General features: G+C 52.5%; 1 protein-coding gene across 1 annotated transcript; it reads right to left on the minus strand.

Moving 5' to 3' along the window:
* Positions 1-903: 903 nt before the first annotated feature.
* TMPRSS9 (transmembrane serine protease 9) lies at positions 904-23,205 on the minus strand (the record flags this gene model as incomplete). The annotated part of the gene is made up of 19 exons (XM_082331036.1): positions 23,137-23,205; positions 15,017-15,165; positions 14,039-14,166; positions 13,522-13,589; positions 12,920-13,095; positions 11,692-11,733; positions 10,494-10,665; positions 9,971-10,245; positions 9,659-9,795; positions 8,144-8,459; positions 7,343-7,514; positions 5,601-5,872; positions 4,755-4,891; positions 3,825-4,182; positions 3,590-3,706; positions 2,788-2,959; positions 2,196-2,461; positions 1,537-1,673; positions 904-1,065 (listed from the first exon to the last, which is right to left on the minus strand). The coding sequence occupies exons 2-19, from the start codon at positions 15,135-15,137 to the stop codon at positions 904-906; spliced, it is 3,228 nt and encodes a 1,075-aa protein (XP_082187162.1). The 5' UTR covers positions 15,138-15,165; positions 23,137-23,205.
* Between the last annotated feature and the right edge of the window lie 2,074 nt (positions 23,206-25,279).

The raw sequence follows: 25,279 nt of genomic DNA on the forward strand, positions 1-25,279 counted from the left end.
CTTTGGTGGTCCAATCTATGGGGACATCTCTAAGACTTGACACACAAGGTCTGCAGCAGTTTTTTCTTGTGAACAAAGGTGTCTGTGCCTCATGCTGGCGAGTGGGCCCTGACCTCCCACTGAAGGAGCTGCATCCTTGGGCCACTATCTCAGCACTTTGAATTTTTCCCACCTAGCTTAAACAGAACAGTGGTCAGTGCGGCTATGCCTTAATCTTTGTCAGTTTAATCGCGTGGTCCCTTATGCAAAGGGAGCTGGGGGCGTGGGGGGTGTGAGAAGCCTGTCCTTAGTCTCTAATACAGGTGAGGGCCTGTGCAGTCTTCAGTCCAAGTGTTTTAGTCCTACCTTCTCTTGTGATCAAATGGTGGCCCAGGGGATCACCACTGAGCTTACTAGTACCAGGCACTGAGTGGGAACCCTTTCCAAAAGTCATTGCACAATACAACGGCTTCATCAAGGCAGCGAGAGCTGAGGCTTCTGCAAGGGCGTAACTCTGGGCTGGGGCAAAGTTCCCTTGTCTCTTGGCTCGGCTTTGGGATGACAGCTCACAGACAGCGGTCAGCCAAACTACGTGAATCTCTGGCAGATGTTTCGGGCACCCCTCCAACTAGAAAGGCCACGGTTTAATGCATAGGATGTTTGGCCAGGTCTTAAGATGGAACAGGCCTTATTTATTTATAGAAAATGTCTAGAATTGTACCTTTCTATGCAAAGCAGTTATCAAATGCCCTGGTGTCACAACTGCAGTGGGTCATACAACACTGGTATTTGCTTAATACCTGCAGGCCATCTTCACCCCTTTGCAGCATCAAAAAAAAATGTACAATAGCTGAGGGGTCAGTGCATCCTCTGGCAATTGCTCCTCTCATTCATCGCCTTCCCTGAGTGGCGAAGTGTGCAGCTTCAGAGCTTGAGGTTCTGCGCAATCCAGCCCTGGACAGCCGTGACTTTGGTGTAGACACCAGGGAAGTATGGCCTGGCACAGCCATAGCCCCAGCTTGTGATTCCTGCTAGAAACCACTTCCCTGAGGGTTCTTTACATGCCAGGGGCCCGCCTGCATCGCCCTGCGGAGAGAGGAAAGGGGTCCTGTGTCAAGCCAAAGGCAGCCCAGCCCCCCCAGCCGTGAGATGTTCGTTCTCTCTGGGACAGAGGAGCATTTGCTGTCCTCTCCCCTACCTCCCCAGGCTGGAGCGCGGCTCAGTGATGTGCCTGCACGCGCAATCCGAGGTTGGGGTTCTGGAACACGGAAGAGCCGTGTTCAAAGGCACAGCAGGGTCATGAAACAGGCTCCATGGTATCCCTGCGGGCTCTTGTCTGGCATTACCTCTCTGCATGTTTCCCTGACAGGATGGTGGGGCAAGCAGAACGAGGTGTATGCAGGATGGACTTGGATAATGGCAACGGCCAGTGGAGCCGGACGGATGGACAGCTGAGCTAGGGGAGGCAGGGCAGGGCCCTGCTGAGGGAATACAGCCTGGGGACTTGGCCCGAGTTTGCTCTGTCCCAGCCGCAGCATTTGCTGCTCTCGCACTCACTGAACAACTGTCGACGGTGCCCTGTGGGAAACCGGCACACACCATCCTGCTGCTGATCTGGACAGGGTAGAACTTTTTGCAGGCCTGGTCTCCAATCATGTTCACTGCTGCTTTTTGCAGATGCTTTGACATGAGACCTGAGGAGACAAGTATCGCTGTTAGCCTGGCGCAGAGCACACGAGAGGCAGCAGCGTGTGTAGGACGAGCATCTCTGTGGCCTTACTTGCTTGCCAAGGGAGAGACCTGCACGGGTTCCTCCCCAGCAGAGCAAGCCCAGGAAGGTCCCTTTGGTGTGTAGTTTGTCAGGCAGCTCGGCTGACCAGATAGAAATGGTATCAGGGTGGTCCTTGTACTGCAGGAGCACAGCTGGAGCAGCTGCTACGGGGATGGGGAGCACAGTGGCGGGCATGTAGAAAGCTTGGGAAGGCTGCAAGAGGGCAGAGGTGTAACCAAATGGAGGAGTACAGTGCATGGCAGCCGGGGAGGAGATTGTGGTGACGCCAGGCCTTGCCCAGGTTAGTATCCCCTGCAGGCTGCGTCTGGCCTGGCATGGGGAGCGCTTGGGGCAGTGGAGTGGGAATTGTGGATGTTTGGGCTTGCAGGGTAGGTGGCACTTAGTTTGGCCATCGTGGATGTGAGGGAGCCCTCTCAGCCAGTACCTCCTTCCTTTGTGGAGCCCCAGCCTGTGATGAAGCATCTGGCTCCTTCATGGAAGATGTGGGAATTGTCTGGGAGACATATAGGTTTGATGGTGTTGCTGAACTTGACGGGTGTGTTCAGCTCTAGCAGTGCCACATCGTAGTCCAGGCTGTAGACGTTGTAAAAAGGGTGCTTGTAGATACGGAATATTTTCTCCATTTTGCCATCGATGCCACTCAGGAAGGGTGTTCCTAGAAAGGCCACCCACATTTTGGGGTCACTGTAACTGCAGAAAGACAGCAAACCTGGCTGTTAGGAGCATGGCCTCACGAGGAGGGCTGTTCCTCCACTTGTGGGGCTGGGATGCACTATGGCCACACCTTGGGAGGCCAGGACCCTGTCTCCATCACACTGTGGACATACCCAGGCTTTGCTCCACTCATTCCTCTTCACGCTTACCTGTAGGGGCACGTCTGCAATAGGGAGTGTGTGCTGCCAGTGGGGCACAACATCCCAGCCACGGTGCTGGACTGCGAGGAAGGGGAGGGGCAGGTGGGCTGACGGGAGTGAGGCCAAGAGCCAGCTGGCTTCACTAGCCCATCTCAGACTTACATATCAAAGCAGTGAGCTGCAGAGAGCAGCCACCGGTCGGCAATGAGGACAGCCCCGCACTTGTGCTCCTTACGCCGAAGCCAGAGACTGACTTGCCAGGGCCATTCTCCTCGAGCCGCAGTGCTGCCACCCACGATCTTGCTGAAGGCCAGAGCAGTTGTTAAGCCACAGTCTGGGACAGAAGAAGAGGCACCGTGGTTTTAAGTAACCATAAGGGAAAGGGGTATCTGCCCTCCTTCCACAGCCCGTGCCATGGGTCAGCCTTCTGGGAGACATACGCAGGGTGGTAGGATGAGTTTCGTTCACCCATCTGAGGCAAGGCTCAGCAGACATGGTATGGTTTGGGAACTTCTACTTGTTATCACAGATCATCCCTCCAGGGAGGGGACATTTGGACTGGCTGAGCTGTCACACAGCAAGGAATGTACAGTCCAAGGAGCAGTCCTGGGGATGACAAGACATCTTCTGGGCTGCCGTGTTGTGCAGAGCCATCTTGCCAGCTTGTACTAGCAGACTGACTGGCCAGAAGGCCTGTGTGCTGGGAAATGAGTTCAAATGTTTATAGCACAGGAGAAGAGGCCACATTCCCTGGCAGAAAATTTGGACCCTGCTCATCCAGTTTTATCTTGTCCTAGGCTCTGGCAGACTGAGTAGGACCTGGACCAGAAGGGGCTGGCCCAGGCCCCCAGTGTACAGTGTGGGGCCCAAGACAGCCCATGTGAAGTTGGTGGGTTGCACTGGGGAGTCTGGGTAATGTAGAATAAGGCTGGGCAGCAGCTGCAGGCTGCAAAGCTGTACTCACCGCAGCTGCGCTCATCGAAGCCGTTGCTGCAGTCAACAATGCCATCACATTCGGGATTTTCTTTTCCAATACAGACGTTGCTGGAACACTTGAAGGTGAGGCTGGTACAAGGCACCACTGGAAGGCAATAACCCATGGCCTGCTCAGCACGCGAGAGGCAGCAGCGTGTGTAGGAGGAGCATGGGGCTGGAGGTCTCCTACCAACATGTCAATAATTATCTGTTGTCAGTTTTACCTGGGGTTTGGGTGGGCTTGGCAGGCTCAGTGCTTTTCAGAGCTGTGGAGGTTTCTTTCGTGGTTGTGGTCATCTCCATCCCCAGAGTGGTTCTGTTGATTGGACTTGGAGCTGTTGTGCTGGGCTGGCGGGTGAGGATGGCTGCGGAAGTTCTAGTGACGGCTGAACTGGAAGGGGTGCCTGTGCCAGGACTGGGCAGCTGTGAGATGGTATCCAGGATCCAGTCCTTGAGTTTGGTAATTCTGGAGTACACACCGGGTTTCATAGCCTGGGCACAACCAATTCCCCAGCTCACGATGCCAGCCAGATAAAACACTCCTGGGGTCACCTCACAGGCCAAGGGTCCGCCTGAATCTCCCTGAGGAAGAAGCAAGGCAATGGCTGCTCAGCCCAATCTCCCCAAGACAGGTCTGCGTGGAGCTGCCCCTTAGCCACACTGGGAGGGCTTAGCTAGCCCCAAACTCTTCTTTCTCCAGCCCCACGGCGCTGGCTGCTGCCACGCAGTGTGCGTGCAAGACATGAGCGTGCAGAGGCTGAAACCAGGGTCAGTGGCTCAACCTGGCTGCACAGATACAAGTGGCGTTTGTCATGGAAGTTAATAGCTCCTGACAGCACCTTTCCACCAGTGAAGGACGGCATCCACCACCTACCACTGTCTCGCTGCCACAGGAGACCTGCTTCCTCCAGGACTCCAGTCTGGCCAGACGGAGCAGTGGGATGTTGGTTTAAGTCATGCTCAACTTGATGGCGCTTTATTTACTTTTCTAAAGCTCCAAGGCAGGGGGCTGGGTTTTTTGAGCTAAGGTACATGTGGATTACAGCCTGGCCACAGCAGCTCGGTAAATATTTCCCAAGGATGTGCTGAGGCTGGGAGTTAGCCCAGCTTTCTGGAACAATCCACAGAGGAGCAGAGAAATCCCAGACTCTTACCTGGCATGAGTCTACCTTCCCCTCCAGGAAGCCAGCACAGATCATTCGGTCAGTGAGGGAGAAGTTGTAGAGGAAGTTGCAGGTGTTCTGGTCTATGATGCCCACGGACGCTTTCTGCAGGATCTCAGGCTTGGTGACTGCATGAAAACCACGGGATTAGTGAGTGCAGCAGAGGAAAGTGGGAGCCAACGGCTTTTAGACTGACCCAACACATATTTCAGGAAAACAGATCTAATCCCACGCAGGAGTTGAGTCCTACATGAGCTCCTCTCTCAGCAGCCCTGAAGCTCCTGGCCCACCCCAGGGTGCAGTTCCATACCTGTGCAAAGGATCCTGCACAGAGGCAGCAAGTTTCTGTTATCCTGACAGCCTTTGGGCTGCTGCTCAACTGTCAGAGGGACAGTGGGGCTTCTGTCCCTTCACATGTGCCACCCTCAGGCCTTCCCCCTACGATGGGATCTTTGCTTTATCTAATTGCTAGAGCGTGGTTGCTGAGGCCAACATACTGTCCTGCCAGAGCTACAGCAGGCCACTGAGGCAGTGCCCCACTCCAGCCTAACACGGGAGAACTACTGAGGGGAGCCCAGCTGGTTTCTCCTGGTTCCTGCCAAGCTGCTCTCTCCATTTTCTTGTTGGCTGGTGGCTCCTAAATAACTGCGGTTTAAGGCAGTGCTCTGTGTGCCCTTATTCTCGCTTATTCTTGTGCTTCTGTCAGTTCCTGACTGTCCCCATTACCGTCCCCTGTCCTGTATGCTCCCAGGACTGTCTGGGTCCCAGTGGCACAGGCTTTGCTGCAGAGTCCGTCACTGCTCCAAAGCAAATTAGCGGTAATGGCTCCCTGCTTACCGTTCCCTTCTTGGAGGTTACCCCACCCAGAAATGGTGCATTTCTTGCCAATAGGAAACTTCTGCACAGCAAGTGGGAGACAGACAGGCTGGATGTATTTGTTGAAGACAAGAGGTCTTGCCAGCTCAAGTACAGCCACATCAAAGTCCAGAATAAGAGGGTTGAAGAGGGGATGCTGGATCACTCTTGTTACGTTGACTTTCACTGCGTTCCCATCTGTTCCGTTTAGTGATGTTGTTCCCACGTAGGCTTCGATCTCTTCTGGATTTGTCCTGCAAATACATAATCCTAAACATGCATGCTCGCACACATATGCCTACCATGAATTCTGACATTTAAATTGCAGGCAATTTTAAATGATTGGTGTTTGAAACCTTCCTTTACCAAAGCAGAGCCCAGCACACAGAAGAGCAGCCCTGGCTAAGTCAGGCCCAAAGAACTGTTCCCAGCAGTGTTGGACCTCTCCTGAAGAGCAGGTAAACATGTAGTAATCCTCACCTCCAGAAATCTGTGATTTCAGGAGTTCTGGCACACAGATGGTGTCTCTATTCAGTAGGTCTTGATGGATTTGGGGGTTTTATTTGGATTTTTCTAGAGTTGTGTTTTATTCCTTTTTTTTCCCCACGTGAATTTTAAACATTCAGTTTAATGACATTTATGAAGAACTGCTTCCTTTTGCTTGTTTTCCGCCTGCTCTTGGTGATTATTTGATATCTTAGAAAACCAGTAGGAAGGCATTCCCTGAACACTTTGTCTGTACCCCTCGTAATTTTATAGTCCCTGTCACACACTCCATTCCCACCCAGTGGTCCCTTTTCCCAAGTCTAGTCTGATCTATTTTGTTGTGCTTGTTATGGATGCTGTTCCCCACCCAGCTCATCCTTGTGTCTTACGTTAGCCTTTTTACAATACGTTACTCTAGCACTGCATGCAATGCTCGAGAAGTTGGTATGCTGCGGATTATCAGCAACATACTGGTAATCTCAGTTGTTTTTCTAATAATTACTACCATTCACTTGCTGTCTCATTGCCACTGCCCACAGAACTGCTGTCCTCATGGCAATATCCACAGTGTTTCTGACCTCTTTCTGAATGGTAAAAGCTGATGGAGACCCATCGTCATCTGCAGACAGATAGCACTGCTTTTTTGCGATGTGCCTCACTTCACACTTGCCTACCTTCCATTTCACTTGCTGCTTTATTGCCCAGCTATTTAATGCCTAAGGTTGTCTTGAAACTCTACATAGTTAGTCCCCCACCTTTTCTGCCTTCTCAGGAATTTTTATTCTTGACAAACATTATCCTCTTGCTACTTATTTCTTTGTCTAGGTTATTTATAAATCTGGGCTTGGGCTCCTGCCCTTTAACAGAACTATGCAGGACTGGACTGAACTGACCACATGTCTCTATTTCCTATATTACAGCCAATTTTTGAAGTTAAATTTCTTGAAGAACTTCTCTTGTGGCACCTGTCCTTTTCCACCCATGAGATGTGTTGTCCTTGCTCCCTGCCCAGGCTGCTTTAACCTTCCCCTGCCTCATCCCAGCCTCCCCACAAAACCCCTTTTACTATGAATCTCTAGCTACAACAAAAGTTAATGTCCAGTGTGCGTTCTTGTTCTTCCCCAGTGACTCCAGTACCGCAGCTGTGGGTTTGGCTGCACGGCCGCGTAGAGCTGCGCAGCTCTGTGCCGGGGGGCAGGCGAGCTGGAACAGCGGTGCTGGCAGGGATGGGCTCTTACTCATTGAAGCAGTGAGCTGCCGACAGCAGCCAGCGGTCCCCAATGACGGTGGCGCCGCAGAAATGCCTTGAGTCTTCTTTCAGGCTGACTTGCCAGGGGATCTCTCCTCTGGAAGCGTCTGTTCCTCCCACGATCTTGCTGGGTTTAGAGAACCCAGGTCGTCCTCCACACTCTGAACAAAAGCCAAAACACGACTCATGAGTACTCCTAGCAGAAGGCAAGCAAGGAGAGATTTTTGCTCTCTCTAACCAGTAAGTCTGAGGAGGGGCAGCTCGGGGCTGAAGTGTCAGGCATCTGTCCATGCCCATGCCCTGCCTGCTGAGCGCGGTGGTCCTCCTATGGACACCTGCCCTCCTTCCCTTCAGGGAGAAGATGCATGTCTGCTGTGAAGTTGCAGCCATCAACTTTGAACTGCTGGGAGATCCTTAGGTGGCAAACAAGAGCGAGTGGTCAACAGGTTAAACACTGTCAGACCCTGCTGTGTCTTAGTACCCTGCCCTGGCCCTGCAGGAGCAAACCAATTCCACAGGTAGCAGACAAAATTACACATTCAGTTGCATAAGCAAAGGAGCCCAGGAAACTCATCTGCGCAGGCACTGAGTGACTTTGCTGGGCTGCTCTGGGCTGAGCCAGGGCAGCCAGAGCGTGTCACTTGTGCCTTGGCCCTTAGCCCTTAGGCGAGGGTTGTGTAGGTCACCCTACTGAAAGTCATTTCAGCTCAGTGGCAGAACAAACCTGACATCTGGACCTGCACCAGCCACTCTTCCTGCCAAGGTGCATCCACCCTGCGGGTGCTCATACCTTGTGGTCTTGATGCAGTCACTGGCTTGCTGGCAGCTGGGGCTGGTGAAGCGGTGGGGATTGCTCCAGTGGTAGTGGTGTGCTCTTCAGAGCTGACCACATTACTGTTAGTACTGGAGTGTACTGGAGGGACAGTACGGGCTATGGAGGTGGGGAAGGCAGAAATAGCATCCAAGATCCAGTCTCTGAGTTTGGTGACACGTGTGTAAACCCCAGGCCGCCTGGCTTCAGCACATCCAATTCCCCAACTCACGATTCCTGCCAGGAAAAACTTGCCAGATGGTTCTTCACAAACCAGGGGCCCACCAGAGTCACCCTGCAAGAGAAGCCAGATGGTGAGCTCTCCCTGGGGACGCTGCGAGCTCGCCCTGGCCACCCTCAGCGTACCTCTGCCGGACTGTGCCTCTCTGTCCCTGTGTACCCCAGCTCACCTCTGCCGATTTGCTCCAGCCTAGTGATGAGTTAAGCGTCTCCTCTGCTGGCCTCTGGGTGCTCCTCTGTGTGGGCACCCTATCCAGCAGCAGCCTTGTGCCCTTGATAGGCCAGAAGAGCACAAGGACATCCTCCATAAAATCTAGGGTAAGTATTTCTACTGGTTCAATCATTTATTGCTTCTCTTAAAGGTTAAGCCAGACAGCCAGATGATGGGTGTTCATTGCATGATACACAACCCAGGGAGACCACGCTAAGCTTGGTGTGATGTTTTCTTAATTTGGCCTATGGTTCCCTGGTCAATTCTTTGGTACTGTGGGGCCATATGAGTGTCACCGATGGAGGACATGTGGTGTTTGTGAAGCTGGCAGTGCCTTCTGGGGGTTGGATTGCTCTGGGTGAATAATGAATAACTGGATGGATCACGTTCATCATCCAACCTTGAGTCTTCTATTCTTGGCCCCTTCTCCAGTGTTTGTGCTGCATTTGGTGCAGAAATATGAAGCGTTACCACCAGAGAAGTGCAGTTTGCTCGGCTGGTGGCTGCGGGTACGAAGGACCTTGCCAAACCACAGGGACAGCCATGGAACTCACAGTCGTCCTCTCCCAACACAGTCCTCCTCTCCCCGCACACTGTGAAAGGCACCATTTTCTCCAGCTGACCACTTGCAGTTCCAGGCTGGATAAAGACTAATAGGGAAAACACCAAGTTGTTCACCAAAAACTGTTGTGTATGTTTTAGTTTCCTCTGCTGCCCTTTGCCATCTGGATTTTGATTTGAGGACCCGCCAGGTACGTTGGTAGCGCCAGCCCTGATTACAGCTCAGGAAGCAAAGAAAAGCAGTTACATAGCCAAAAGAGCCCCTTAAATAGCACTGCCTGCTCTAAGCACTGGAGAACATAGCCTCATTTTTGTCTTCTGCAGTCCCTGATCTGTGCTTGGGTCCAAGGCATGGCCTCAAACCTTGGGGGAGGACTGTGACCATGGTGTCAGCTCCGGCTTCTTGAAGTGCTGTTTGGTGCATACTGGCACGGAAAAGACTCCTGCAGGGAGGTGTGCCGGCTCCCCTGGGCAAAGCTTACCTGGCAGGAGTCGATTTTCCCCTCCAGATAGCCAGCACACAGCATCCTGTCTGTGAGGACATGGCTGTAGAGGCTGGAGCACAGCGTCTGGTCCAGCAGCTCCACTGTTGCTTTCTGCAGGAACTCGGGTTTCACCACTAAATGAGAAAGATGCGGCCGTGAGCTCACAGCAGGGAGCCTTGCACAGGACCAGCTCCCCGTGTTACAGCCCTCCCGGCCGGCCAGAGCATGGCCCGAGTTCCCGTCCCCGGTGCCTCCCGCACCGCTCACACCCCACCATGCCTCCTCTGCCGCCTGCCACGCTTCGCTTACAGAAATCCTCCTTGAGGTAGCCCCAGCCAGAGATAAGGCACTTCTTGCTGGTGGGGAAGTGATGGCCAGCGTCTGGCAGGCACACGGGCTGGATATACTTAGTGAAGGTCACAGGCCTCTTCAGCTCCAGCACGGCCACGTCATAGTCAGCCGTGTCGGTGTTGTAGGAGGGGTGCAGGATGATCCGTCTGATGCCCATTTTCACTGCGCCACTGTCTGAGCCTCTGAGGGAGGTGGTCCCCGTGTAAGCTGCCCACATGGCTGGGTCCTGAAACCTGGAAGAGAGAGAGCCAGGAGCGTCTGAGCCCGCAGCCACAGCATCGCCCTGCAAACCAGAGCCACTTGGTGCGGGTGGTGCTGCCAGTAGCCATGCTGCCATCCGCTCTGGGACAGGAGCTCCCCGTGGCGTAGGGGAAGGAAACCAGGCGTGCTGGGGCAGCGTGGGACAGCGGGAGCTTGGGCTAGAATATACGGCAGCTTTTGGAAACGGGGTGGGGGGCAAGCTAGCGTGGCTAGAGCTTACTCAGTAAAGCAGTGAGCGGCAGACACCAGCCACTTCTCCGTGAGGATTGCAGCACCGCAGAAGTGCTCGTTGTTCTCTCGCAGGCTGACTTGCCATGGGAACTCCCCACGGGACGCCTCTGAGCCTCCAACTATCCTGGTGGCAATCTGCATGGCAGGGCGGCTCCCGCAGTCTGAAAGGGAGGAGAGAGCCAGTGCATCAGGATCCTGCCAGCTGCGCCCCAGCGAAGCGTTCTCGGGGGCAAGTGGGAAAAGCTGCTGGGGCTTTGTGCACGCTCCCAGCACATGCTCAAGCAGCAGGACATTGCCAGGGATGTCACAGGGCAGCCTTTAACCTGCAGGCTTGGAAAAGAGCACTGCAAAGCACTGGCCCATCACAGCATCCTCCCTGAAACTCTTCTAAAGCAAGAAATTCTGGAGAGAAAGATCTTGGCTGGTTTCATAAGCTCAGACACTGCCTCGTGATCTGCTCCCAGCAGCTCGGGGCACGTGGTACCTGCCCACCAGGAAGGTGGGCCTTGTCAGGACCCTCTGCAGTTGGTGCTGGGACCGAGGTGTTTCTAGGGTGCAATTCCCCTCATCCTGATGCAGGTATCTACTATTGGCCTGACGAGTTGTGCCATGTCCTTGGCTCTACTCAGTGCCCAGAAGGTGTTACAGCCCAGTGGTGGTACAGCTGTCAAGGTCTGCAGCAGCGGGTTGTGGCCCGTCCCCCATGTCCAGGAGAGCTGCTGCGAGAGACTCGCCACAGCCCCTTTCATCAGAGGCATTGGCGCAGTCTTTTTGGCCATCGCATTCAGGGTTTTCTTTCCACGTGCACTGAGTGTTGAGGCAAGTGAATGTGTCTCCAGGGCAGCTCCCTGGGGACAGCAAGGTTTGAGTCACTCGTGTCTTCTGCAGCCCTCCCAGCAACTGTCCCCTGGCTTCCTCAGGGGCAACCACTGTGGTGTCCTTGTCACTCTGCTCCCTGGCAGTGCCAGTGTCCCTGCGGGATGGAGCTGGGAGCGGAGCTGCAGCTCTTGTTGAGCTTGCAGGGAGAAAGAGGTGCAGGGCCCTGGACCACCAGGTTATGGACAAGATGGGGCACAAACGCCTCTTGTACCTGCAGCCAGGCCACCGGTGCGGCGGGGGCTACAGGTCAGGCTGCGGAGCGCAGCCGAGGAAGAGGCAGATGGCTCTTCCTGCTGCCTGGCTCTTACCTGATTTCAGTCCAGGTCTGTGGGGAGAAACCTCACTGGGACCTGCGGCAAAGTGGAAGGAATGGGGATTAGTGAGGGCGTCCCGGGGGGAGGCACAGGAGCTGCTTGCTCCCGTGGACTGTGCTGTTCCCGGGCCAGGGCTGGCAGAGGCTTTGCTTCATCTTTTCCTCCTGCCTGGCAATCGCTTTCCCTGCCCCATGGCCAGCGGTGAGCTCCTGGCCCAGTTCCCTTCCCGGGGCCCCTCCTCAGTTTGCTCCTCCACAGGCACCGTGCGCAGCGGGGGAGCAGCCATCTACAGCCCTGCAGGCTGCTGGGGTGATCCCAGGTGCAGGGAGGAATTCCCAGCAGCCGTGGCAGTGAGCAGCCTCCCAGGAGCAGGCTCCAAGGCTGAAGCCACGCAGGGCTGTTCCCTACAGCCAAGGGGTGTCTGTGCACCCTCCGTTTGGGCTGCACAAGGCTCCCAAAGACCCAGGGACCCTGCCCATCGTTGCAGGGCGGGCAGAGGGAGCTGCAGAGGAACCCACACCTTCATGTTTTCCAGGCACATGTTTTTTTTTAAATCCGCTGGATCTGGAGTCCTATGGTCGCATGCAATGCCACAGTCACTGAAGGAAAGGAGAATTTCTAGTCAGGTGGTTTCAGAGAATAATTAAAATATGAGAAATATCTACCTAAGCAGGAATTATTGCTACAACTCTGAGGACTGCCTAAGGGCTGCCGTGCAGTTGTAAGTACAGACAACCCAGCAATTAACCTCCTGAGGCGTGATCTCCTGTTCCTCAGCCTGGTTCCAGGTGCTGCAAGAAAAGCCAAAGAGGCTGCAATTTATGCTTTAGGTTCTCTTGTTGCTGCAAGCCTCCAAAGCTGCTCTTGCAAGGCAGAGAGCAGCAGGACAGCATCAGCACTGGAGGGGGACCTGGGGGACTCCCCACGAAGTTCAGCAACCGCCAAGAGCTACGCATCTTTGTGCTGCTTTTTTGTGAAGCTGGTAGCCGCTGGGAGCCAGGCAGAGCATCTTTTGTTGGTTTGCTTGGGTGCCTGACAGCACCTCCATTTCTAGCATTGCTGCTGGGCATGACGCCTTCACTGGACCCCCGGAGCTAAAGCCCCGTGGCAGGCTGGCTATCCGAGACACAGTCTTCAGTTTTGCTAGTGTGACCTGTGGTGCCAGCAGCACCAGCACAGGGCGCCTTGCTCCGGCTGCCCGGCGGTTGCGGGAGGAGCATACCTGTAAGAGAGGCTGAGGATATAGTGCCGTAGGCAGCCAGGGAGAGACCCTGCTTGTGCAGGGCAGCCGCCAGCCCGTGCCTGAGAGCTTCCTCCTCCATGGCAGAGCTCAGGGGCTGGGAATCCTGGGGGGCAAAGCGGAGGCGGAAACGGACGATCACGCTTGAGTTGCCATTCCTGCTGGAAGACAGAGAATTAGTGGGTACATTGGCTCCACGGTCAGTACAAGGGATGGGGTCTTGTGCTAGCTGCCTACAGGGAACTCAAGGGAAACAAAACTAATTCTTAATAATTTAAGGCGCAGGTTTCTCTGGAGATGTGCTCTGGGTCGAAACGGTCATTTGCATTTTTTTGTTTGGCCCAAAGTTCAGCTTTGGTTGAACAAAGCCATTTTCCTCTGCCTTTCTGACTGCATTTCCAAATGAAAGAATCCAGAACATTGGCGCAATCCTAGGAGAAAATCCAGCCTTGACCAAAAAGCAGCTTCTCTGTGTACAGGGTTTGAACAAGAACACAGGCGTGAGCGCACCTTCTTGGTGGAGCTGCTCAGAATGCCCTGAAGCACGAGCTGCACAGGCTGCAGAGAGAGATGTCTGCACTCACCTGTAGCCCAGGATGGTGCAACCAGTGCAGCTCCAGTCCAGCTGGGATTCCTGGAAACTGGACAGAAACTGCAAAGCAAAGAACAACGGTCACACACTTACTGGGCAGAAGACCCCTGGGAGATGGGACTAGATGATGCCTGGGATTTTGCAGGGAGCTGGAGCATCTTCTCGTCTCTGCAGGCAGCAGGAGCACCTCTGTCCAGCTCCTGTGTAACCCTTTTCCCACCCTGGCTCATGGCATGAGGCAGCACATACATTCTTTATGCCTTCCTACCACCTCTCTTTTGCAAGGAACAGACCTGAGCACACATTTCGCACTCTGCAAATGTCTCTTAGAGCCTTGACGGAGCCTCTCAAAGTGCAGCTCAGCCCCACGGTGTACGCTGCTATGTTTAAGAAATCCCTGTTCTCCTCCCGCCCTTGGCATCCAGGCAGATGAGGACAGTCGAGCTGGGCCCTGGGGAACCACCAGAGTCTTTCCCAAGCCTTTTCCTGGGAACCCCAGCTCAACTCACCAGCCTCTCAAGAGCAGGCGTCAGCACCCTGTAGTACTCCGAGTTCTCCAGCTGTAGGCTGCTGTTGAATGTGATTCCTCGCAGCTCCACTGTGTGCTCGAAGCTGGTCTCTCCCATGGGATGACAGGCTGCCAGAGAGGGAAGGTGTCTGTCAGAGGCACAAAGGACACACAGAGGTTTGGGGCCATGGCTGGACCCAGGTTTCCTCGCTGTCCCCTTTGCAACATGGGTCCCATCAGGTCCTTTAGACCCCGCTGGTCTGAGCAGCTTGACTGTCCCTGACCACCCCAGGCTGCCTTGGGGGTGCCCCATGGCCATGCTGGGCTACCCCACACACATGCAATAGGAGAAATTTGCACTGAACTAATTTGAACTTGAAAATGGTGGATCTTTGTCAAGCCTGAGACAAAAGTTCATGAACAGATGGGTGCAACCCCAGATTGGCCCCATCCTTGCAGTAACAGGCTGGGAAAAGGCAAGCTGGGTACCGAGGCCAGCTTAGGAAGTGGTACGGTACAGCAGAACTGTGCTGGTGGGATCCATCGGTCACGTCAGGCGGGGGTCCACACCAGGGTGCTGGCCTGAGGTGGCATCTGGCCATGGGGCACCAGAGGCAGCAGGAGGGAGGTGGGAGAGGAGATGGTGGTCATGCTCTTGAGTGGGACGGTAAAACAGGCACCGGTCAGCAGCTGCAGGAGGTTGTGACAGGAGATGGCTGGGGCAGTGAGGTACAGCGAGGGGAAACCTGGGAGTTGCAGGGTACATTAGAGCAGATGAACAGAGCATGTGTGTCACGCGACACTGAAGGTAAAGTGCTTTAAAGTCAAATATTCAGAACATGAGATGATGACAACCCTTGCAGTTTTTGTCCTCAGCAGAAGGCTTTTGAAGATTTTTGCTATGAGGACTGTGAGCTGTGCAGATCATTTCTTTTTTGGAGCAGACGAACCGACAGAACGTACCCGGCTGCACACTCACCCAGCAGGATCCCCAAGTAGAGGGCTGTCACACTGCCCACCACGGCAGCAGCAATGGTTACTTTCCAGCGGCTGGCCCTCAGTCCTCTTTGGGTGCCTAGCACTGGCTTGACCTGGTCCATGCTTTCTGAGCAGCTCTACAGATGGCCTCTGTGATTAAAAAGAAGAGGAGGAAAAGGACAAGACGGGGATGAAATGTGACATGCCAGCTATGGGGACTCCAGGAGCTGCAACCAGCGCATTATCACAAATAAAAGGATGGACACACACCGTGTCCCCTGAATGTGCCTCAGGCTGCAGTCAGGAGATTTTACTAATGCATCCAGGTTGTAGGACCTAAACACATCAACCATGGTGGCCCCTCCCTGCCTGGTTCCCCTTCCCTTTCTTCCTAGGAGGCCACCACTGAGCACGGCCATACCCGTTGTGAGTACGAACCAGCGTGATGCCTCCATCTCCATGCTCTGCACAGGCGCTTTTGGTGACACGAGCTCTGGGCAAGCGCTGAACGAGTGTCCTACCATCACGGGCTCTGCCTCAGGGTCAGGACAGCACACGGTACCTGCTCTTCAGCAGGCAGGCCCCCAGGCTTGATTTAGCAGCAGGGTTTCAAGGTCCTACCGCCTACGATGCCGGGGTGAACTGGTACGACAGCTCATAGCGAGGGGTGAGTACGGACCGGGCTTGGCATCATGGCTTGCTCTTTCTGCCTCAAACATCACCCCTAGTAAAGATCCTAAACCCAACCAGTGTCACTAGCAGATGCTTTGGTGCTGCTCAGGAGTCACGGAGCTGCAGTGGCAGGTGGAACAGTTAAGTTGGAAAGTACAACATTTATCTCAGAGTAATCTTATAGGCCTGCAAATAACAAGACAAGGCTGCAGTCACATCCTTAAATATGAAACTCTGCAGTCTGAATAGAGAGCTATGGAGAGAGACCTGCCCGCGACTCCGGCTGGTAAATGTACGAAAGCCAACTGGTACTGAAAACCTCAAGAATCCTTGGCTGCTTCTACTGGACCATTCTGACCCAGCTACTGAAATCCTGACACTAGGCTACTTATACCCCCATGGTATATGTTATGTGGATTAAAACCGGCTAATAATAAACCTCACCCTGTAGTTGTTTATGAGGCAGGTTCCAGGGTGAGGTTTCATATATAGCCCAATGCTAGTCCATATTTTTGCAAGAATTGTGAAGGAAATATAAAATCGCAGTCAATAAATTCAGTGGGTGACAAAACTCACTGCAGTGTTTAGCAGAGAGCTCCCAGTGCCTAGTAAAGCAGAGCAATTAATATGTGCTTTAATCACAGCTGTGCTACTATCCTGCTGCAGTTTCTCCTTCCCTGTGGTCAGCACCGGCACTCATCCTTCCAGTATTTTGGTTCCAGTGGTACAAACACCTTGCGCAGGAACCAAAGCCCTTTCATGTGATCTTTCCTTCCTCCCGAGATCAACTCAGTGGCCTCTGCTAGGCTTGCTCCAGTATGTCAATGCTTTTCATGCGCTGAAGATGCTCAGACGGGATACAGTACTCCAAACATGGTCTCAAAAATGCCAAAAATAGGGCACTTTTATCTTGTTTTTCTGTCTGCAGTCTTGCTAGTACAAGCCAGCCTGTGGTTGGCCTTCTTTTGCATGTCATCAACAACTGGATACTGGTAGGAAAGAAACAGCCTGAGATAACCTGCTTTCTCCACAGTCATTCAATCGGCCATACTTCAGCCGTCATAGTTTTTGCAAGAAGCCTAACGAGACAAGACGGGGCACTGATTTCCCCTGTCCCTAAAATGTATTAAAGCACAGGTAGGAAGAAGACACACAACCCTTCCCTTCAGACTGGCACACAAAAGCCCATCTAAGACAATTTGGTTGGTCAGAGTGGAAATACAAGGAAGTCCAGCCTTCTTGGCCAAAGGTCCAAAGTTCCTCAGCTTCAGAGTGAGTTTTTTGAGGACTCAACCTCTAGCTGCCGGGAAACTTCAGATTTACAGGTGCCACCAGAAGAGTCTTGGCAAGGCAAAGTCATCTCTCAAACTTACTCTGCCTAGATATCGACAGCCTCAAGAACATAAAAGCCACTGAGCTTTTCCTTCCTCAGTCCCACATTCTGTCCTGCTGAGGGACATCTCCTCTGGTCACTTCTGCACTGGCCGGTTCCTACCAGGTCAGAAGAAGCTGTGAGGGGCTGGGCTGCAATAGCAGCTATTGGCTGATGCTGTAAATCAGGCTGTGACTTCAGCAAACAGGGAAGCTGCGGAGGAGCAGCCTTTTCTAATGCAAATGCATCTAGCAATGAAAGAGAGAGAGGGCAGAAAGGGACCCAGGACACAGGGAGCAGCCCCACGGTTTCAGAGGAGCTTTTCAGTGTTTTCCAAGAGACATCAGCAGCTCTTTAAACTGAAGCTTCTAGATAAGAGATTTTAAAAGGTGACTTCTTTGTGAGGCAACAGACAGAGAGAAAGGGGAGAGGAAGGGAGAATCTGTTCAAGATGCCTCTTTTTTTCTAACAGACCTCCAAATATTCTTTTTCGGCTGTAACTGAGCCTGGCAGAGATCGGCACTTTGGGCCCCTGTGTTTTGCTAACAATATCTCCATTTGACAATTCAGCCCTGCCTAAGAGGAGACAGGTAGGAAACATTTTTTCCAGTGGTCCCTGTGACCTAAATACATACAGATGAGTGATGCCTCCTCCCCTCTTTCAACAGCTTTGGAGCCACCGGCTCTCTTGCAGCATGCTGGATGTGAAAGCTCAAAAATCTATCCAGATATGCCGACCAGTGCAACCGAGGCCTTACCACCAATGGACTTTAAAGGACTTTAAAGGTACAACGGTCTCATCTGAGAAAAAAATTAACATCACAGACTATGGCTATGGCTGGCTGTTATTTTGACAATACGAGTTAGATGATTGAACTAATCTTGTCTGCATATAAAAAGTCATACCACGATAAAAGATACTTGGGACCCTAGAAAGAAGTTCATATTATTGATTGCACTGGCATTTTAACTGGAAAAAATACACTATTTAGAGACAGAGAAGCCTTCTACTTCCCAAAACAATCAAAACTTATCATCTTCTTTGCTCTCCCTTTTAGCATAAGGAAAGTTTATTTTCTTTTGGTGTGAGTGGTGCAAGTTAAAAAAGAATTAAAAAGTTAAAAAGGCATGTAAATGGAAAGTCCATCTTAAAAGAGAAAAATAGAGACTGGAATTTTTTTTAGTGACAGAAGATAAGGACCATCTCTAAATACATAATGGAGATGAGTGGCAAGGAGCTGTATGTGTTGAAAAACATCGTTGCATAAAATCAGATGAGCAAAAAGTAAATTTTTTTGGTGGAGGCAGAAATTAGGAGAGTATTAACAGTCAGAGGAGCATGAGTTTCCAGTAGGAATGTTGAGAAGAAAAAGCACATTTATGGGTTTTGTCAGATTATAAATTGTGAATGGTTATAAATTACGATGCCCCTGACAGCAGGGGGGGGAAACTCAGTGATGTAAGAGAGTCCTTCCAGTCCTGCCTTCGTGGGGTTTCTTCTCATGGCTCCATTTTAGCAGAGAAGGCACATGAGGTGTGCTGCAGAGAAAGTCAACAAGAACTGTCCTGTGAAAGCAACCATCTCTGTCTGTCCCTAAGGATCTGCTGAGGTTCCTGGGAGATGGCCACCACCTCTGCTCTTCTACTTGCCAGCTCAGGGTTTGTCTTCTCTATGGGAGTGTGGATTTTGCTCCAGGGCAGCCTTGAGTCACTCCATAGGATTTCCTTGGAAGATGTGTTTTATTTCTCAACTGGTTCAGATAGATAGGGAAATTTCAAAATATGAAGTGGAATGGTGCAAATATCCAGTTACCCATAATATTTCTTCTAATTAGCCAAGCTGTCACTAACACCCGCTCTTCTCATCAAGGAGGACAAGAAAGTAGCACGCGTGTGTGTGAGCACGTGTGTGTGAGAGCACGTGTGCAGCGGGCCGGGGCACGTCACGTGCAGGAGCAACAAGGGGACGAGGCAGAGCCAGTGGAGGGAGATCCTGGGCGTCTGTCTGTGCACGGGGCACAGATTGGACTCCCCATGGCAGGGTTCTGGGTTTCAGCCTGCTGAGCCCCGTGGCATGCACACCTGTAAGACTGGCCCAGAGCACACAACTGTTCAGCACAAATGGTGGTGGTTCCTGGTTTTAGGTAGAAACTGGCTTCTTGCAAAATGTGACCGCTCCTGAGGCTGAAGTGCGGTGGTGACCTCCCAGCAGGGTGCTGACGGCTACCCAGCAAAAGGGCTTGTTTTTCCTTCATTTACCTCCACGTTCCCTGGCCTCCTGTCTTCCACTGCTTGGTACTTCTCTTCCTTTGCCTCTGCTGCGTTTTTCCCTTCATGTTTTCACCTCTTGAGACCTTTCCTTCCACCCTCCCAGCCCTCTCCTGCTCTTCACACTTAGCCTCTCCCCCTTCAGAACAGGAATGCTCACTCCTCCATCTCACCCTGCTCCGCCCCAGGCTCCCTCCTGCTCCTCTCCAGCTTCTCCTGTTCCTGGCCTGCCAGCCCCTAGCAGCAGCCCTGCACCAGGAGGACACGAGCCAAGCCTCTCCTCTGCTCTGTTGACCAGAGGAAAGAAACAGGGAAAGAAACACAGGAAAGCAACAGTGGTACCCGTGTCTTCAAAAGTCAACTTCATTTACAGATAACGAATATGAGAAAACCCTGATGTCCCCAGATGGCAGAATCCAGGCTGCTCTGGAGTCTTTGTGCTGCATTTCTCTATTCTAGCATGTTTGGATGGTTTTCTCCAACGCTATCATTATAAAGGGCAGCCGATATGCTGCAACCATTTGTTAATAAAACATTTCCTTTATCCCACATTAAGTTGGTACCATTACAGGGCAGTCTGGCTCTCAGCACAGCAATCCTGTGTCTGCTGAGCCTTCAGGCAGAAGGGCTGTAAAACCATCCCATGGCCTAAGGTCATGCCTGTAAGTCCTCACCCAGACGGAGCCTTTGCGAAATGATGGCATTGGTATGAAAAATATGTGACTTGCTTGAGGCAGACAACAAGATCAGCAGCAAATCCACCTGCAGCCTCAGGAAGTAATGAGCATTTGGTCAAAGGTGAGTGAAGCACCAATGATTTTATCACCGAGATCAGACTTGTGACACTTCAAGGCAGGAATACAGCAGAAGCAGAATCACCTTTCTCCAGAAGGAGAAAGCCCAAAATGAAAAAATTAGACTCCAACGTGCCTCACTTGGTGGGTTCACCATTCAAAATCACAGGCGCCAGAACAAACCACATCTGTGCCACCAAACCACGACCTCGAGCAGAAGAGAGAAGATGGTCACTTGTGGTAAGTGAAGCAGAAGCACGACCAGAGGAGATGATGAGATGTGGGTGTGCAAACAGGTCTGCTGGTGAGAACAGCGAAACCCCAATATCTCAGTTAAAATGGGGTCAAGCCTTGTGCTTTTTCCTCCTTACAGCTGGGAATTTAATTGTATGCAAACGGAGCTCAGCAACTCGGCCTTTTTGTTTCACGTGGCATGAGCATCTCCTGCCACCAGACTGATTCCTTCAACCACCTAACATTGTATTTCTTTAATCCTTTTGCTTTAACCCATCTCCAACTTCTGTAACTGGACGTGTAGAGCTGCGCATGTCCCCCACCTCTCTGTAGGTTCACATTTAGTGGGGTTGTGCTGCATTTGAAAGGCTATACCCTACTTCCAAGCAGACACTGTCACCTAAGAGGCTGCAGACCCTGAGCTGAGGACACCTCTTTTCTACTGTGGCAAGTGAGCAAAGAGCCCCCAGCGCTGTCGGCCGCCAGCAGCCTGCGAGTGAACAAATTGCTGCGCGTTCCCAGTCCCCGCCATTCAGTTCAGCAGCGATCCCGAAGGCCTGCTCACTCGCAGCCTCCTCTTGGAGGTGCAGCTGCTTCAGCTGCAGTCCTGCTCTCAGCAAGCCCAGTGACACTGTGCGGGCCTTGTTTATTGTCCCTCTTGGACCTCAAATGTCTCTCAATTTACAAGTAAGAAGATCCTCTCCCTGCCTGCCAGCTCTGCAGTCTCACTGGGACAGGACAGACAGGCTGAGCTCCCCGTTGCTCGTATTATCGCCGGTAACAAAGGCTCTATCATCCTTTCCACCTTAGAGACACTCAGCCTCGAGCTCTCCCTTTAGTAACAGAGTACTGGGCAGATTTGTACCTGCAATTACTTTTTAAACTTTTAGCCGTGGATTACACAGTAAAATAAAGGCTGCCTTCCTCCCCCCCGGCAGCGCTCGCTGACAACTCGGTACAGATAGTAAATACACGCGGGGAGTATCCAGTAAGCAAAGAAGTGCCATTTTTGTCCAGCTACTTTTCACAATAGGAGCACTATATAATTTGATACTTTGCAGCTCATGAATGGTCAAGGAAAGCTCACATGCTTAACTCATGGCATTTCCTTCAGTGACAACCACCCTCCTCCCTTGGACACTGTCTCTGGGCCAGGGCAAAGGCTGCGGGAGAAGTCTTGGTCCCGATGAAGCCGGTGGACATACTGGGCCAGAGGTTCTTGGAGGAGCAGGGGCTAAAGCAGGCATCTTCATTTTGCAGATAATCACATTGTATTCTTTCTTACCAGCTTACAGACATTAGAAGCAATGTGTAAATTACATTTTTTTGTACCTAGCTTCAGCCCTTATTACAGTTTGACAGGTAGGCATTACCATTCACGGGCACAAAACCCCCATGCTACCCTGAAACCAGCCATCTGCAAGGCGTGCTCCCTCAAAGGAAGAATTCACACAGAGAAACCAGCCAGTGATGAAAGACAGCAGTCAAGCGGGGAACTCGCAGCATCCGAGTCAATGGGATTTTTGTCATTGACTTCAGAGGCTGCGGAATGAAACTCCACACGTCTTGATACGGGATAGCGTCATCTGCTAAACTCGAGCGCCGAGGCTGTGCGACCACGTACAGCTTCAGCCAGCCCTCCCTGCCTGAGCAGTCCCCAGGCACGGGCCGCTGGCCACTGGCCGCTGGCACACCCGGCCAGCTCGGCCCCCGCTGGCCTGTGCTGTGCTCGGCACCCTCGCCCGCAGGGCTGCCCTCAGGCGGGACACGGGGCCGTACACCGCCACGCTCCGCGGGCGCCTCACGGCTGGAAGACAAGCGGGTGCGAAGCAGCACAACAGCACTCTCACGCCCTTTCCTTCAACCGCGGGAGCGAAGCACCATCCAGCTGCAGAAACGTGCAGCTTAGTTCAAATGATGGTGCGATTCCAAGGCCATGGAGGCTGCTGCAAGATTTGTCCCATGCCACAGTCAAAACTGCTCACAGCCATGGCTGTGTCACTAGCGTATTTCATATCACGATAATGTTGCTTATTTTAGCGGTTAGGTCTGCATTATTGCTAAAGCTGGACTTCTTTTTATTTCCCATGAAGTACCCTGAACTTTCTTTCTAGAATATTTCAGAATTCGTTACAGCTTTTAAATAATGTGGACCATTCTCTGCGCTTGGTTTCCAGAGTGTTAAAGAACCTAAGACGTCCCTCCTTAACCAGGACTTCCGAGAAGAGGGTCCAGCGATCCCTTTCCCCCAAGGCTCACCCATCAGGTCACAGCTTGCTGCCCAGACGCAGGTTAATGGGCAAAAGATGCAAAGTCCTGCAGAGAGAGAAGCTGCAGGGCACAACTGGCCGCAGCGTCCAACTTGCCCGGCCGTTCAACGGGGAGTCCATGGCTGCGGCCAGCATTGGTTCCTTTGCTCCGACCAGAACAAATCCCCTCCAGCATCACCAGTTCGTGTGTGCTAAGTGCTCCTAGCCTCCCCCGAAACATTTGGGAGACACATGGAATCGAAAAACACTAAAAAGCACTCCAGGATCAAGAAAAATTATTTAGCCATAAGCGACTAAAAAGGAAGCACTGAACTTATTTGCATCTATTACTTAAATAAAAGGTTAACGTTTCCCCTAACAAGCAATAAATTCAGAAACCACGGGGACAAGAAGCACCCACAGCTGGGTGCAGCTATCGGAGACGGTGCAGGTTCTTCTCTTCCCACCCGAGCCAAGAGAGCCCGGCACCCTGAAGGAACTAAAAAGGACTCGAGAAGGAGCAGGAACTCACCGGCTTTGCCTTCCCCGGGGCCACTGCGCTGCCTCCCGGCCCCGGCGCGGTGCTGCCTCCCGGCCCCGGCGCGGTGCTGCCCGGCCCCGCAGCGCTGCTCCCCCCGGCCCCGGCGCGGTGCTGCCCGGCCCCGGCCCGGGAGGCGCTGGGGGGGGCGGGGGGGCGGCGTTTGCCTGCGGAGCTTAAAGGCACAGGCTGAGCGCAGAAGCGATGCACCTGAAAAGCTGGTTTGTTTCTTCACTGGACTTTGGGTTTAAGCACTTCCCCCCCCCGCCCCGAGCTGGGACCTCGAGGGGAGATGCCCCAGCTCTTGCTTCTCCCCAGCCCGCAGCACAGTTTCTGCAGGTCACTGTACAACTCCCGCTCACTTCAGTAGCGTTTCACCAGCAGGACAGAAAGCAAAATTGCTGCCTGAAGTGCTGGTGGTTGACGCCAGCAGCGCTGAATTCACCCCGCTCACTAGAACTTGTCGGCCCCCCACAAAAACCGCATGGTGGGTTAGCGGGCACTGTCCCATGCACACAGAAAACAGTAAAGGGGAGCACTTTTAAAAGAAACCCTCATTTCCTCAGCCAGACATCCAGAGCCCTTACAGTCCGTACTCTATTTACCATCTGAACAATCCCTGTGCGAGGAAGAGGGCCTGACGGCTGCCCAGGGACCGGCAGGGATTACCTCCCGCCACACACACCTACGGCAGAGGCCAAAACAGCGCAGGGTTCCTTGTGCTGAAGCTGATGTTTGAGCCCACAAATGACCGTTCTGCCACCTTGAAAAGACAAAAAGCACATGGAAAACTGAGAACTGGTTTTGCTTTAATCTGAATTTTTGCCTGCCGCTTGACACCGTCAGCTCTCACCCGATTGCTGCTTCTGAGCCTAAGCAGCTTCAACATTAACGACAAACTTTAGCAGTTAGGGTGTTTAAAGAGCAGAGCAAGGAAAGAACGTAAGATTTTTAAATTATAAATTGATCATAGAAACGTCTCTGAAGTTGGTTTTGAGCATAGTCTTTCATTCCTAACATCTGCTCTCCCATGGATCTCTCCAGACTGAGCAGCAACCACCGAAACCTGTTTGAGGTTTCCTTCTGAGCACCAATAACGAAGACTTGCCTGGTTAAAATTCCTCCTGCAGGTTGCATGAACCAGGAAAATACAGCAGTCTCCGAATATAAACACATTTGGCTGTAAGTGAGCCGGTGAATGCTGCAAGCAGCTCCGGTCCCTGCTGAGAAGCTGCATCCCATGTGTGCATCCCCGTGAGAGTGCTGAGCAGGAGACTGATGTCCTCTAAAAGTTCAGCAGATAAGGAAAACCTGCACGTATCTTTGTGGGACTGGAGAAGACAAAACTGCTTGACCAGACCCCAAAAGCAATAAGGGGAGGAGGGGAGAGATGGCTGCAATAAAAGAAGAAACCAGCAGAATCAGTGGTAGAACAGGTTAGAAATGAGGAGCAGCAGTCGCTGCGCTCCTGCTGAAGGGGCTGGGAGCAAACGTGTTAAAGTTAAGCGAGAAGACAGTCCCTGCGAGTGGGAGCACCGGCAGCCAAACTCCGCGGGGCAGCTGGGGCCGCACTGCTCATTGCAGGTTTGCTGCACACCCTGTTATAACCTCCAGATCAAATAAACACTGCACTAAGGCAATGTAACACTCGAAATTCAACAGAACAATCAGGAAAACATCATGACGCACCAGAAGGATTTAAACGCCTATAACGGTATTTAGCTGGTTTGCTATGTTACACGTTGGAGTGCAGGAAAACGCTTTGCACAGGATACGTAACTGTTTCAATGGGCAAGAACATTTCTAGGTGCAAAATGCACGGCAAGGAGGGCTCTACATGCAAGGATTTCAGAGACCATTTGTTTCATCCTGCATCCTGGGAAACCCTTTTTTACTGACGGTGTGGAAAACATGAACTTGAGGTTGCAGGGTCGTGTCTCCTGGTTCTCTTCCTGAGATACAACAACTGAGACATGGAATGGGGACAGAAAATAGCAGCGTATGGCATCCGATCAGCAGGTAAGAGTTATTTTATCATCAGCCCCCCCGTCCCGATACACGGAGGATGGGCAGTGCCCGCTCTGCAGCACCACGCCCAAGCCGCGGTCTCGGTGCAGGGTTCCTCTGTGCATTTTCT

Source organism: Platalea leucorodia, assembly GCF_965183815.1.
Source record: "Platalea leucorodia genome assembly, chromosome: 21".
NCBI classification, from domain to species: domain Eukaryota; kingdom Metazoa; phylum Chordata; class Aves; order Pelecaniformes; family Threskiornithidae; genus Platalea; species Platalea leucorodia.